At 42.9% G+C, this 15,594-nt stretch overlaps 1 protein-coding gene across 1 annotated transcript in view; it reads right to left on the reverse strand.

Annotated features, from left to right (window-relative positions):
* Positions 1–15,594, reverse strand: part of SUSD5 (sushi domain containing 5) — a 134,706-nt gene that overhangs the window by 82,870 nt on the left and 36,242 nt on the right. The window contains exon 3 of the mRNA XM_007948668.2: positions 15,138–15,256. Within this exon, the coding sequence (XP_007946859.2) occupies positions 15,138–15,256 (119 nt within the window). The remainder of the gene's footprint in view (positions 1–15,137; positions 15,257–15,594) is intronic.

Below are 15,594 nucleotides of genomic sequence, written 5' to 3' on the forward strand. Positions count from 1 at the left end.
ATTAAAAAAAAAAAAAAAAGATTTACAGCCTTAGAAACCCATAGGGCATTTCTACTCTGCCCTATAGGGTCGCTAAGAGTTGGATTTGGCTTGATGGCAGTGTTTATATGTATTCAGAGACGTGTATAATGTCTTGGAAGATTTTCCAAATCATTACTCTCCATTTATTCTACTAACTACTCTTTCCTTTCTTTATTCTTCCCTTTTTCTCCTTCTCTTCTCTCTCCTTTCTTTCTCTTATAATTACGGTAAGAGATTCATTCAGGACAGAAGTATCAAAGAGGAGAGTGAAAAAACCTGCTCCCCAAGACTAGCCCTTCCCACAGCCAAGAGGTGACCCCATTTATAGTTGGTTTAGGAGGTAGTTCTGACTCTGCCCTGATGATCTGTATGGCCTTCAGCTACCCACCCCATATCCTGTAGACACTCCACTCTCCACTGACAACATTACAGACTCTTCTTCCAACCTGCAGTTGAGTTCAAGATGGCTATAATGCTGGTAACTAGTTAGACATTTCCGAGGAAGAGCATTATGTGACTTTAAGATAATATTGTTTTTGTTAAATTCTACTGATTGGCCCCTGGAATGCATTAGAAATGCCCCATCCCCTCAGGATCCTCCTGTCTCTAATTGTCCAGCAATCTCTTCACTGTTGACAGAATCCCTCATGCTAAAGACATTGTGCTCTGAGCTTGCTGGTGAAAGACGTGGTTAGAATTGCCACGGCTGCACCAAACCAAGCCCTTCTAGGTCTGGTGTCACAGATGAGAATAGTTTCTTCCCTTAAACATTTTTCATCAGTAAAGTAACAGGCAATTCTCAGCCTCCACAAATAGAGAGGAATGTTTGTGTGTGCTTTACCAGATGAAATGTCGAGAGGCAGAGCCCAAATGTGTTCTGTAAGTTGATGAGGTGCCCAAAAGTCACACTAGAAGAGCTAACTGTGAGGATCTGAGCCCCCTGTCTGGGAAGACAGGATTTGAAGTGACCATACTACCAAGTAAACTGAGGCAGGCCAGGCCTTGATGGATCCAGGGGACAAAGAAGAGGTAGCTCTCTATCTGAATTGCATGAGTCATAAACCCTGGTGGCTTTTTGATCCCGTGTTCTCAAGGAAGGAGTGTTCTTGAGTGAAAATCCCATTCACAATCAGTAGGATTCTGGCATCCATTACAGGGCAGCCCATGTCTGCCTCCCTGACCCTTCATATAGTCTTCTGTACTATCCCCTCTGGCACTCAGGCTCCTCTCCACACCCTCTAAGTTTCTCCCAGTTCATCTTCACCAATGAAAGATAAAAGATGAAGGGCCAAGAAATCCACATTTGTTAAGCATAAACAGAGTGCAACTGGAAATTGGGGGCCCCCAGCACATACTAGAGAGGGCCTGACTCCATGTTCAGAGAACTGCTCACTCACTGCTGTTCTGCAGTGCAGTATGGAGCTTCTTGGGCAGCATCTGGCCCATAGAAGGTTGAGAGAACACCTGGTTCCCTGGGATGTTGTGTGATAGAAAACCCGGGCTTTGGGGTCAGAAAGATCCACATTCTAATCACTTGCTAACTGTGGCTTTGAGAATTTAGGAGAACTCTCTGAGCCTACAAGTCACTGTGAGGATTTCGAGAAGAAACATAAGGAAAGCAGTTTGTGCCTGCTAAGTAGTCTGTAAATGTTTGTGTGGTCTTTCCTCTAATTGGAGCAGTCTACCTTTTCTATCTTTCTCCCAAACCATTAGCCACATAAGGACATTTTCTGGGAAAGCTAATAATAGCCTGTCACTCAGCTAATGATCCTTACAGATCCAGAGGTGGTTGTGGAATGGCACAGAAGTACCTCAAAGTTTCTGCTCAGAGGCCACAGAGTCTCCTAGCAGCTCAGCAGAGCCTTAAGAACAAGGTTGTCCATCACTTCACCCAGCTCTAGGGGCTCTCATGTGTGTGTCTGTGACGATGGGCTTTGGGATCTTTCTCAGGCTCACCACATAGAAAACCAAATGGCAACTCCCTGAACACACTAATGGACTCAGAATGCAGCCCCAGCTCTTCCGAACAGCACTGAAGTGCAGAAGTCTGTCCATGGTGTTGGTGCCTAAAGAGTATCACACAGGTATCTGCTCTGGGGCCAAAGGACCCACTGACACCATTCATCTGGCTGTCCAGACACTTGGTATTCCCAGGAACTGGTTGTTTGTGTCAGGAATGGTCTAGCCTACATTTTTAGAGCAGAAGACCTCAGTCCTGGGAAAGTAAGATCAGGCACTGTCCAGGCCTGGATGTGTAGGAGGCAGTGGAAGGGCACCACTGCTCTCTGGCATAGGAGTTAGTTGGTCTGCTCTCTGCAGCCACCTCAGACCTTTCCAGCAGCTACTCGAGCCCTCAGAGATGTCCCAAACAGACTTGCTCTCCCTGAAGCATTAGTACAATGGCTCACCCAGAGCTAGTCTCCCAGAACCAGTGGATCTTTAGCCTTCTAGCCCTCGCCTCACCTCTTCTCTCTGTCTGGAATGTCCTTTCCTCCCTTCTCTATCCATGATCCTCATGAAACAATCCTTCAAGTTCCACCTCAAATACCACATCTTAAGGAGTCTCCCTAATCTCCCTTCTTCATATTACAGAAATATGTTTACTTACTAATCCTGATACACTGTCAATTCTTTGAAGGTGAAGATATATCACACACATACACAAATACATGTATTTATGTACACACACACAAATATATACATTTAGAGGCAAATATATACCAAAAAAACCCTCACTGCCATCAAGTCGGATCTGACTCATAGCGACCCTTCCTTGGGTTTCCGAGGTGATATCACTACGGAAGTAGATTGCCCACTCTTCCTTCCAAGGCGTGGCTGGTGGGTATGAACCACCAGCCTTCTGGTTAGCAGTCAAATATGCCTTAGGCACTACACCAACAAATATACAAATATATGTTGTTGTTGTTGTTAGTTGCTGTCAAGTCAATTCCGACTCATGGCAACTCCAGATGCAAAGAGTAGAACTGCTCCATAGGGTTTTCAAGGCTGTGACTTTTTGGAATCAGATCACCAGACCTGTCTTCTGACACATCTCTGGATAGGTTTAGACCACCAACTTTCTGCTAGTAGTCAAGCTTAAGCATTACCCAGGGACCCCTGATATATATAAACTGACCAAACTAGTTGCCATCAAGTCATTCTGACTCATGGCAACCCCATGCGTGTGTGTGTGTGTGTGTGTGTGTGTATGGCAACCCCATGCATGTAAGCACCCACAAGTCTGAGCACCAGACATTGCATAATCTTGGGTGAATTAAGAAGTGAACGAATGGCCAAAGCTAGATCAGATCAATGGTAACCAGCTCATAGTCTTCCATATTCACTGGAGACCATGAACTAAACAAGTTCTATCAGCCATTCAAAGCAGTCCGATTAACTGGTTCCAGTCTCTTGACTACAGCTGAAGGATTTTCCCTAAAGCTATTCCTGAGGCCCTCATCCAGGCAGACATGGGAACTGGCTACTTACAAAAATTCCTGATCCATAACATACTACACAAAACATTGTTCCACCTCCTACTTGGGCGAGTAGCGACTGGGATCTTAAAAGCTTGCAAGCAGCCATCTAGATGCAATGATGGATCTCTCCTCATCTAGAGCAAAGAAGAATGAAGAAAACTAAAGATTCATGGAAACAATTAGTCTTTTTGACTGGTACACCATGCGATCCTCAGCCTATACTACTATGAGACCAGAAGAACTAGATGGTGCCCGGCTACCACTGTCAGCTACTTGTAGGGGGATCTATGTAGGAGATCCTGGATAGACAGGGGGAACAATGTGGAACAAAACTCAAAATCATTTGGAAAAAAAAGGGGGAGGGGCACCAGGTTTGCTGGTCTGATAGAGCCTGGTGGAACCACTGAGACTATGGCCCCTAGCTGCCCTTAAGGTCTGGAATTGAACCCACACCTGTGGCTTCCAGCCAAACAAAAGACATGAGTTGAACATGTACCTGAGGTAGATACACTTCTTGGAGAGAACAATCATGGGAGAAAGGAGGGTTATTTATACACAGGGAGACAGCTCAGGGGGCAGGGGTGCATGGAGGGATGGACACAGGGAAGAGGTGACTATGGGGAGGAAGTGGGAGGGGAGCTGTTGCATTGCAGTAAATTGCAGTCAATGTCATGAGACAATGTGTGTGTGAACTGCTGTGTGGAAAATGAATTTGCTCTGTAAACTTTTACCCAAATCACAATAAAAAATAAAAAAATTCCTGATCACTCTCAAAAACAGGCTAACATCCAGTTCTCTTCTTGATGACAGAAATAAAAACAACAGAAAAGTATGCAGGGAAGAGGAATGTAGTACTAAAAAGGGGATGGGCAAGGAAGCAAGGCCAGCCCTATCTTAAACCCAAACCCATTGCCATTAAGTCGAATTCTGACTTATGGTGACCCTACAGGACAGAGTAGAACTTCTTCATAGGGTTTCCAAAGATGTAAATGTTTACGGATGCAGAGCACGCATCTGCTGGCCTTTCAGTTAGCAGACAAGCATTTAACCACTATGCACCAGGGCTCCTAGCCTTGTCTTACAGGAGGAGAAACAGACACATAGAAAGAGTAGAGCCTTGTGAGTAGAAAAGAGAGGACATGAGGAAAAACATGAAGCTTCCAGACCCCAAGCCATCAACCCCACTGACAAGCTGCCAAGAGAAGCAAGGCTCAAGTGAAGGAAGCTTATTTCATCAGCATGCAGTTGGTTAAAAATAACCTGACTTATTAGTTTAAATGAAGTCACCACAGGGCTGGAAATTCACTGTCAGTTAAACAAAAATAGTGGAAGGAAAATGAGAAAAGTCTACATTCATGATGCACTTTATTTTTAAAAAAGAAATATAAGAGGAAGCTGCCTGAACATTCCACAGACCCTGTTTCCCTTCTGGCCTCTTTATGAGGCACATGGCTGCCATTTTAGGAGTTAGCACTCTTCATTTTTCCTGTCTTGCCAAAGAGTAATAGAAGCACAGAACCAAGTGCCATGAAGCATCATTCAGAAAAAGGCTACCTTTGGAGATAATGCTGCATACAAAAGGGGCGTGTGCTGAACCAGACCTCACCTACATTCATGAAGGAACCTCAAGGAGCTGCCTATTCTCCTGGCCTCCACAAAGACCTGCACTTTCTTTAAGCAAACAGATTTCTCTTGATGACTGGGTGTCAACAAAGGTCCACTGAGGAAAAGCAGCAACTCAACTGAGAAAGGAGGGTGGCCTGTGAGAGTAGTTTATACGCTTTTTTTTTTAAGGTGGCAAGGCAGAGAAACAGGAACAAAGTGCTCTCTTATTGGCCTTGGAGAATCCATCTTGTGCTTCTAGAGACCTCGAGAGAGAGCAACCCTAGCATCATCTCAGCACGTGCTCCTGAGTCCCCTACATGGCCCAGTCTCTCATGTATAAGCCCTGTTCCACATAGCCCTCTTGACCGGAGAAGTATCAGTGGTGAGGGGAAACAAGGCTGGCCTCAGGCTAACTGCTCCAGGTGCCAGGACCCTTAAGCATTTTGATTGTGATGATCCCTACACAGTGTCTGCTCAGTTACAATGGGGCCCAGCCATTTTACAGGCATCACAAGAGGCATGACACATACTTGGCTCACTTGTGACAATGAGTTCTGGGAACCCAAAGGCTGCTACTGGCATCACTAGTCCAACTCTCTGAAACATGCAGACCATTTGCTGCTGGGCTTCTGATGCCTGCCCCTGCTGGGCCTGGGTCTCAGCTCCTTCCAATTTTGCTTCACCTGTTAGTTCCCCATGACTCAAGAGATATTTTTGCTTGTTTGTTTTTAGATGGAAGTAAGGAGCTCTGGTGGCACAGTGCCTAAGGCATTTGACTACTAACCAGAAGGCTGATGGTTCAAACCCACCAGCCACTCCTCAGAAGTAAGATTGGGCAATCTACTTCTGTAGCGATACCACCTCGGAAACCCAAGGAGGGGTCGCTATGAATTGGAGACAGTGGCAGTAAGTTTTTGAGGGAGGTCTTTTGATTTTTTAGAAATTTATTTTTATATTAATTTGAAACTTACAGAAATAGTGTAAGAACAGTACAAGGAACTTCATATATTCTTTATCCAGAGTTACTAACGTGTTTACATTTGGCCCCATGTGTTTTGCCATTCTTTTCTCTCTTTCTACACATACATATAAAGAGCTCCCAATCTAGAGAAAGAGATACAGAAATATACAGGCATACCTTGGAGATATTGTGGATTCAGTTTCAGACCACTGCAATAAAGCAAACATTGCAATAAAACAAGTCACATAATTTTTTTTTGTTTCCCAGTGCATATAAAAGTTATGCTTACACTATACTGTAGTCTATTAAGTGTGCAATAACATTATGAAAAAGTTTTGATATACTATGAGAATGACCAAAATATGACACAGAGACATGAAGGGAGCACAAACTGTTGGGAAAATGGTATTGACAGACTTGCTCAATGCAGGGTTGTCACAAGCCTGCACTTTGTAAAAAACACAATTATCTGTGAAGCACAATAAAATTAGGTATAGCTATGTATATGTGTGTATTTATACTTATGCATAAACCAGGTGCTCCACAGGAGAAAGAAGAGGCAATCTGCTTCCATAAAGCAGAAGAGGCAATCTGCTTCCATAAAGATTTACAGCCTTGGAAACCCTAAAGGGCATTTGACTGCTAACCAGGGGGCTGGTGGTTCAAACCCACCAGCCACTCCACGGATAGAAGGTTGGGCAATCTACTTCCATAGTGATATCGCCTCAGAAACCCAAGGAGGGGTCATTATGAGTCAGGTCTGACTTGATGGCACATAACAACAACAACAACATAGGGTCATTATGAGTCAGAATTGACTTAATGGCAGTGGGTTTGGTTTTGAGTATATGTGTATATATAATTTTTTTCTGAAACATTTGAGAGTAAATTGATCCTAAATTTCCTCAGTGTGCATTTCCTATGAACAAAGACATTTTTTTACATAGCTTCAGTATGTTTACAAAATCAGGAAATTTAAACATTGATACAATAGTATTATCTAATTCATTATTCATATTCAAATTTCATCAATTATCCAAATTATGCATTTTATAGCTACTTTTCCTGGTTCAGGATATATACAGGATTATGAACTACATTTCATTGTCAAGTGCTTTTAGTTTATTTTAATCTAGAACAGTTCCTTGGCCTTTTTTTTGTCTTTCTTATCCTTGACGTTTTTTAAGAGCATAGGCCAATTATTTTGTAGGATATTTTACAATTTGGGTTTGGCTAATGTTTCCTCATGACGAGATTCAATTCAGGTTATACATTTCTGAAAGGAATACTAAACTGACTTTGTGTTCCTCTCACTGCAACACATCAGAGGTGCTTACACCAGTTCTGACTAAATTCTGAAGTTACTATCATGGCTTTGGAAGTTCTGCTGATGTAGTGTGTAAGGCATTTGACTGCTAACCAGAAAGCTGGTGGTTCAAATCCACCAGCCACTCCTTGGAAGGAAGGTTGGGCAATCTACTTCCATAACGATACCACCTCAGAAACCCAAGGAGAGGTTGCTATGAGTCGGATCTGACTCGATGGCAGTGAGTTTTAGATCATGGCTCTAGGAGCCCTAGCAGCAGTGGTAGGATCTCTGATAGCATAGTGCCTAAGGAATTTGACTGCTAACCAGAAGGCTGGTGGTTCAAACCCACCAATTACTCCTCGGAAGGAAGGTTGGGCAATCTACTTCTATAGTGATAATGCCTCAGCAACCCAAGGAGGGGTTGATATGAGTAGGGGTCGACTCGACAGTACATAACAACAACAACAATGGTAGTGGTTAAGCACTCAGCTGCTAACTGAAAGGTCAGTGGTTCAAACTCAACAGCTACTCTGTGAAAGAAAGTTGTGGAAATCTGCTTCCATATAGATTTAAGGCCCAATTCAATTAGACTGTCCTACAGTGTTGCTTGAGTCGGAATTGACTCACCAGCAATGCATTTGGTATCATGGCTTTGGAACTTCTGGATTAAGCACTCAACTGCTAACTGAAAAGTTGTCAGTTCAAATCCACCCAGAGATGCTTTGGAAGAAAGGCCTAATGATACACTTCCAAAAGGTCTAAACCATTAAAAACCCTATGGAGAACAGTTCTCATCTTAAACACATGGTGTCTCCATGAGTCAGCAATGACTCCATAGCAACAGGTTTGTTTTTTTTTTAAATCATGGCTTTGACTTTGGGTCATCTAGGACATGAATGGATGTTCCCCAACTCTGGCTTCATGTACTACAACTATGGGCAAGAGGGGTATACAGTTGTACACACACAACCTGTTTGAAGCCTTGTGAGGTGGAAAGCCTAGGCCAGCCTGTTGGATGATGAGAAGCACAGGGTTCAGTCACCCTATCACCTCAGCTGACAACCAGCCAATTCCCAGAAGCAGCTGACTCATGAATGAGCCCAGCTGAGACCAGCAGGAGACCCAGCTAAACATAGCAAAAAAGGCTGATCCACAAAATCATGAGCTAAACATATCATTGTTGTTTTAAGCCATTACATCTTGGGTAGTTTGTTACCTAGCAAAAGCTAACTGATGGAATTAAACCCACTCCTGTGGCTTCCAGCCAAACAAAAGACAGGCATATGGGGTGAACATTTACATCAGGTAGATACACTCTTTGGAGTGATCAATCATGGGAGAACAGAAGGGCAGTGTTTGCACAGAGAGACAGCTCAGAGGATGGAAATGCATGGGAGGGAAGGACACAGGGAAGAGGTGTAACTATGGGGAGGAAGTACAAAGAGAGCTGTTACATTGTGGGGAATTGCAGTCGATGTTATGAGGCAAAATGTGTATGAACTGCTGTATGGAAAATGAATTTGCTCTGTAAACTTTCACCCAAATCACAATAAAAATATTGAAAGAAAAAGAAGAGCTAACTGATAACTCTTGCTCATCAGGGAGAGAGATAAGACCAAGAAGCCCCACATATTCATGTGAGATCATTGAAGAAAAAGGGGCATCTGTTTTCTTCTGGCTCCATCCTGTCTCCCTCTGGGATCCAAACCTTGGCCTGTGTTTGGGATTTAAAGGATCATGTTAATTTATTTTTATGGTACAATATACACAGAAATATTGTTCTCTCAGGGCCTTTCCAGAGTAAGGCCACATCCCTCAGTCACGTGATCAGAGAGATGACATAGGAGAGTCTCCCAGCATATGCTTCCACAGAAATCAGCAAATGGAGAAGCACTTTCTACAAGAAGGCCCTACTGCAGAAAAGAGAACTATCACAAACATCTGCCAGGACCTTAGGGTTTACTATGGCTCTTTGATTTACCAACTGTCTTCTGAAATTAGGATTTGGGGACTCTGAGAGGTAGCCTAAGGATATGTACTTTTAACAAGCTCATCTGGTATTTCTCATTATCAGAGAAGTTTGGGAAACCCTGCATCATGGAAGTAGTTTGCACCTGGGCTGCATGTTAAAAACACTGGGGAGCATTAAAAAGCCCCAATGCCCATTTAAATCAGAGGCTCTAGAGGTAAGACCCAGGCATCAGTACTTTTGAAAACTCCCCAGATGAGTCCAGTGTGTTGCCAAATAGGACCGTGCTGATCTCTATGACTGAGGCATAAACAGATGGTTTTTTCTCCATGTGGATGAAAATTCCCTTCAACAGCGTATGTTTCTGATAATGAAGATGTACTGATTTCAGTGCACATGAAATGCTGCCCTGGAGATTTCTTTATGGTTTTCTCACCACTTGTTGTTGTTGTTATGTGCCATTGAGTCGGACCCGACTCATAGAGACCACTCCTTAGGTTTCCAAGGCGTTATCACTACGGAAGTAGATTGCCCAACCTTCCTTCCAACGAGTGGCTGATGGATTTGAATCACCAGCCTTCCGGTCAGCAGTCAAGTGTCTTAGGCACTACTCTACCAGAGCTCCTTCAGCTGATTTCCCAGAAGGAAGGTGAATTTTCTTTCCTAGGGGAAATTTCTTAAATTTTATAAATTTCCATTTGGGGACAAAATATTTTATTTATTTTTCTTTTTAGTGTGATGCACATTATAAAGGGTGTATTAGAGCTTAAATTCTAAAGCACTTGGTTTGTGAAAGGCTGAAGTGTACAGTGGGAGCGCTAACTCTGAACATCCATTCAGAGGCCATTTGAATTCTTCATGTTACTTCCCCAGTGCTTGTTGACCATTAGAACAGCTGTGTTTAGACAAATTCAGGGCAATCCCAGGGAGGGGCAGTTAGCTCTCAGGAAGAAATGTAGTTGAAAGTAGATTATGTAGAAAGATACTACACAAAGAACTAGGGAACTAGCCTGGGACATTTACCCAAAGTAGCTAATAAGATGCATGTTATCTAGTTTAAGTTAAAGATTGGGGTCCTTGTATTGTCTTGTAGCCACCTTGTGACTATGACTCAGGGTCAGATGATCATGAGTCATACCCAGACCAGCAAAGAGCTAGGTGATGATAGCTCCAGAACCAATCCTGTAACCTTTCTTAACCTGCAATTATGTACCTATCCCAAATATGGTCCTCCCCCCAACCCCCTACCCTCCACTTCTGTAGCCCCACCTGTGACAATAATGATGAACTGACCTGCCACCAATCAAGATCTTGTGATGATTTTGCTTTCTCTCATATTTTTTAAAAGCAAGGCTGTGATTCCTTCAGCCCCTGTACTATGTGCATCCTGATGGTTTTCCTCATTCTGAGGATTACGTTTGTTTTGTTTTTGTCCTCTTTAAGGCTTAATAAAAAGGTATCTGTAGAATATGTTTGAATCAGGGGTCTTTTTGCCCTAGCACAAGGGCAAGGTATGAGCATCAGCAACTGTAGCAGATGCTGTCAGGGCTCTGTAGTACCTAGATCCCTTTACCATTTCCATCCATGGGGACTCCTGGTCCCCATAGTCTTTGTTGAAGAGAGGCACTCAGGCTATTGGAACAGCTTTGCCTGTGCACATGGAAACCATAAGAGCTTAGGAATTTATATATCTTTGTAGCAGTCCTTAACCAATGAGTGACAGGGGCAACAATATGAATACCCCAGCTCTCTTTCCTCAGATCAGGAAAACTCTGAGGTGACCAACACTCTCTCCAGAGATCCCCTGCAGAATTGAGCCAAAGTTACCTCCTACCTACTTCACCTTCTGGAGCACCTGGGGCAGGCCGGGTAAGCAGTGCGCTGGGAGCGCAGGGCAGGCAGGTGTTAGAGTGACTGGGGAAGGCCGGGAAGTGAGCAGAGCAGTTTGGAACAGCTAAGGGAGACAAACTTGTCTGTCAGTTTGTCATACTGTAGTGGATTGTGTTTTGCTGTGAGGCTGGAGGCTATGCCACTGGTGTTTCAAGGGGCAGCAGGGTTACCCATGATGGACAGATTTCAGTGGAGCTTCCAGACTAAGACAGACTCAGAAGAAAGAAGAGGACATCCACTTTTCAAAGAATTGTCCAGAGAAAACCTTCTGAATAGTAGTGAAACACTGTCTGATATATTTTTGGAAAATTTGATGAATAGCCCTGAAACACAGTCCAATATAGTGCCAGAAGATGAGTCCTTCAGGTCAGCAGGCACTCAATATATGACTAGGAAAGAAGTGCCGCCTCAGAATAGAGCCGACCTTAATGATATGGATAGAGTGAAGCTTTTGGGACCTCCACTTGCTGATGTGGCATGACTCAAGATGAGAAGAAACAGCTGCAAACATCCATAAATAATCAGAACACAGAATGTATGAAGTATGCATCTAGGGAAATTGGAAGTTGTCAAAAATGAAAGAATGCATAAAGATCTATATCCTAGGCATTAGTGAGCTGAAATGGACTGTTTTTGGCCATTCTGAATCAGACAATCATATGATCTACTATGCCAGGAATGAAAAATTAAAGAGGAATGGTGTGGCATTCATCATCACAAAGAATGTATCAAGATCTACCCTAAAGTACAATGCTGTCAGTGATAGGATAATATCCATATACCTACAAGGAAGACCAGTTAATACTGTTGGTGTGTCGCTGTTTGCCATCGAGTTGGACCCGACTCATAGCGACCCCTCCTTGGGTTTCTGAGGCAGTATCACTACAGAAGTAGATTGCCCAACCTTCCTTCCAAGAAGTGGCTGATAGGTTTGAACCTCCAGCCTTCTGGTTAGCAGTCAAGTGCCTTAGGCGCTATGCTACCAGAGCTACTATTCAAATTTATGTACCAACCACCAAACCCAATGACAGGAAACTAAAGATTTTTACCAACTTCTTCAGTCTGAAACTGACTGAACATGCAATTAAGATGTGTTGATTATCACTGGTGATTAGAACGCAAAAGTTGGAAACAGAAGAATCGCCGGTAGTTGTAAAATATGGCCTTGGTGCTAAGAATGATGCTGGAGATCACATGATAGAATTTTGCAAGACCAATGACTTATTTACTGCAAATAATTTTTTTCAACAACACAAATGGCAGCTATACACGTGGACTTCGCCAGATGGAGTGCACAGGAATCAGATTAACTACATCTGTGGCAAGAGGCAATGGACAAGCTCAATATTTTCAGCCAAAACAAGGCCAGGGGCTGATTTTGGAACTGACTGTCAACTGCTCATATGTAAGTTCAAGTTGAAGCTGAAGACAATTAAAAGATGTCTACAAAAGCCAAAATATGACCATGAGCATATCCCACCTGAATTTAGAGACCATCTAAAGAACAGATTTGATGCATTGAATACCAATGACCAAAAACCAAAGGAATTGTGGGATGACATCAAGAACATCATCCACGTAGAAAACAAAAGGTCCTTAAAAAGGCAGGAAAGGAAGAAAAGACCAAAATAGATGTCAGAAGAGACTCTGAAACTTGCCTTTGAACGGACAGCAGCTAAAGCAAATGGAAGAAATGACAAGATAAAAGAACTGAACAGAAGATTTCAAGGAGCAGCTCAAGAAGACAAAATCAATTATTACAATAAAATGTGCAAATGTGGAGTTAGAAAACCAAAAGGGAAGAACACGCTCAGCATTTCTCAAGCTGAAAGAACTGAGGAAAAAATTTAAGCCTCAAATTGACACACTGAAAGATTCTATGGGCAAAATATTGAATGATGCAGGAAACATCAAAAGAAGATGGAAGGAATTACACACAGTCACTGTACCAAAAAGAACTGGTAGATCTTCATCCATTTCAGGAGATGGCGTATGATCAAGAATTAATAGTACTGAAGGAAGAAGTTGAAGCTGCACTGAAGGAACTGGTAAAGAACAAGCTCCAGGAACTGAAGAAATATCATTGAGATGTTTCAATAAATGGATGTCATGCTGAAGGCAACCACTCGGTTATGACAAGAGATTTCTAAGACAGTTACCTGGCCAACTGACTGGAAGAGATCCATATCTGTACCCATTCCAAAGAAAGGTGATCCCACAGATTATGGAAATTATCAAACAAAATATGGTGTAGTGCCTAAGGCATGCGACTGCTAACCAGAAGCCTGGTGGTTCAAACCCACCAGCCACTCCTTGGAAGGAAGGTTGGGCAATCTACTTCTGTAGTGATACCACCTCAGAAACTCAAGGAGGGGTTGCTATGAGTCGGATCCAACTCCATGGCAGTCTGCTGTGCTGTGTTGCGTTATCATTAATATCACATGCCAGTAAAATCTTACTGACGATAATTCAAAAATGGTTGCAGCAGTATATTGACAGAGAACCTGAAGAAACACAAGCTGGATTCAGAAGAGGATATTGAACGAGGGATGATGTCAGATGGATCTTAGCTCAAAACAAAGAATACCAGAAAGATGTTTACTTGTGTTTCATTGACAAGTATTCAACTGTGTGGATCAAAACAAATTATGGATAACACTGAGAAGAATGGGAATTCCAGAACACTTAATTGTGCTCACGAGGAACCTGTATGTAGAGCAGGAGGCTATCGTTTGAACAGAACAATGGGATACTACATGGTTTAAAGTCAGGAAGGGCGTGCATTGGGTTTGTATCCTATCACCATACTTATTCAATCTGTATACTGAGCAAATAATCCGAGAAGCTAGACTATATGAAGAAGAACATGGCATCAGGATTGGAGGAAGGCTCATTAACAATGTACAATATGCAGATGACACAACCTTGCTTGCTGAATGTGAGGATGACTTGAAGCACTCATTGATGAAGAATGAAGACTACAGTCTGCAGTATGAATCATGCCTCAATATAAAGAAAACAAAAATCCTCACAACTGAACCAATAAGCAGCATCACGATAAATGGAGAAAATATTGAAGTTGTTGAAGACTTCATATTACTTGGTTCTACAATCAACAATAGAAGCAGCAGTCACGATATCAGATGTCATATTCCACTGGGCAAATCTTCTGCAGAAGACCTCTTTCAAGTGCTGAAGAGCAAAGATGACTCCTTGAAGACTAAGGTGTGTCTAACCTGGGTCAGGTTATTTTCAATCACCTCGTATGCATGTAAGAGCTGGATAACGAATACGGAAGACTGAAGAAGAGTTGATGCTTTTGAGCTGGGTGCTGGCAAAGAATACTGACAGTACCATGGACTGCAAAAAGAACTAACAAATCTGTCCCGGAAGAAGTGCAGCCAGAATTCTCCTTGGAAGCAAGAACGGCCAGACTTCGTCTCACCTATTATGGTGATGTTGTGAGAAGGGACCATTTTCTGGAGAAGGATATCATGCTTGGTAAAGTGGAGGGTCAACGAAAAAGGGGAAAGCTCTCAACAAGATGGACTGACACAGTGGCTGCAACAATGGGCTCAGGTATATCAGGGATTGTGAGGCTGGCATAGGACTGGGCCATATTTCGTTCTGTTGTACAAAGGGTTGCTATGAGTTGGAGATGACTTGACAGCACCATCACCTTACCAGCACTGTGGGTCTTTGCTTAATATCACACCATTGCTTATCCCCCTTCCCTTACCTGTGCACTTGCCCACTGCCCTGTTGGATTTTCTTTGGAAGATGTGCTGATAAACCATGTTCAGTGAATCCTCATCTCATGGTCTGCTCCTAGAAAACCCAACCTAAGACAGCAACCCCTAAAAGCACACTCTCCAGGACCTTTACAAAGGTTCTGGCACTGACCTTCATCTTTAATGCAAAGGGCATTGTAGGTGCCACCAGGAACTGGGTTGCTCTCAATTTTCACATCGACAGCTCTCATGCTTTGCTGCTCACCACTCCCCTTGCTACACACGGTTGTCCTGAAATAGACAAAGACAACACTGGGTTAGAAGATTTCTTCTGGGTTTTTAAAAAAAAAGGGGGTGGGGTGGGGAGTACAATTCTTTTCTGCTGGCAGTGTTTTACCAGCAGAGATCTTCTTATTCATGAGCTTTGGCTGAAAGCAAAATACTCTCCCCGAATACAGGTCTAAAATCAGAGAGGTATAGGTGATGCTTGAGCTGAAGTCATATGTTATCAATTCAAATTTCAGAGGCAATACCTTTTAACATGGACTAGAACATAAAGACAGAAGGCCAAAAAAAAAAAAAAAAAAAAAAAAAAAAAACTATGAAACCTCTGGGAAATGGAGTCTGGG

The sequence above is a fragment of the Orycteropus afer genome, unplaced genomic scaffold (assembly GCF_000298275.1).
Source record: "Orycteropus afer afer isolate SDZICR_OR568_19922 unplaced genomic scaffold, OryAfe1.0 scaffold00218, whole genome shotgun sequence".
NCBI classification, from domain to species: domain Eukaryota; kingdom Metazoa; phylum Chordata; class Mammalia; order Tubulidentata; family Orycteropodidae; genus Orycteropus; species Orycteropus afer.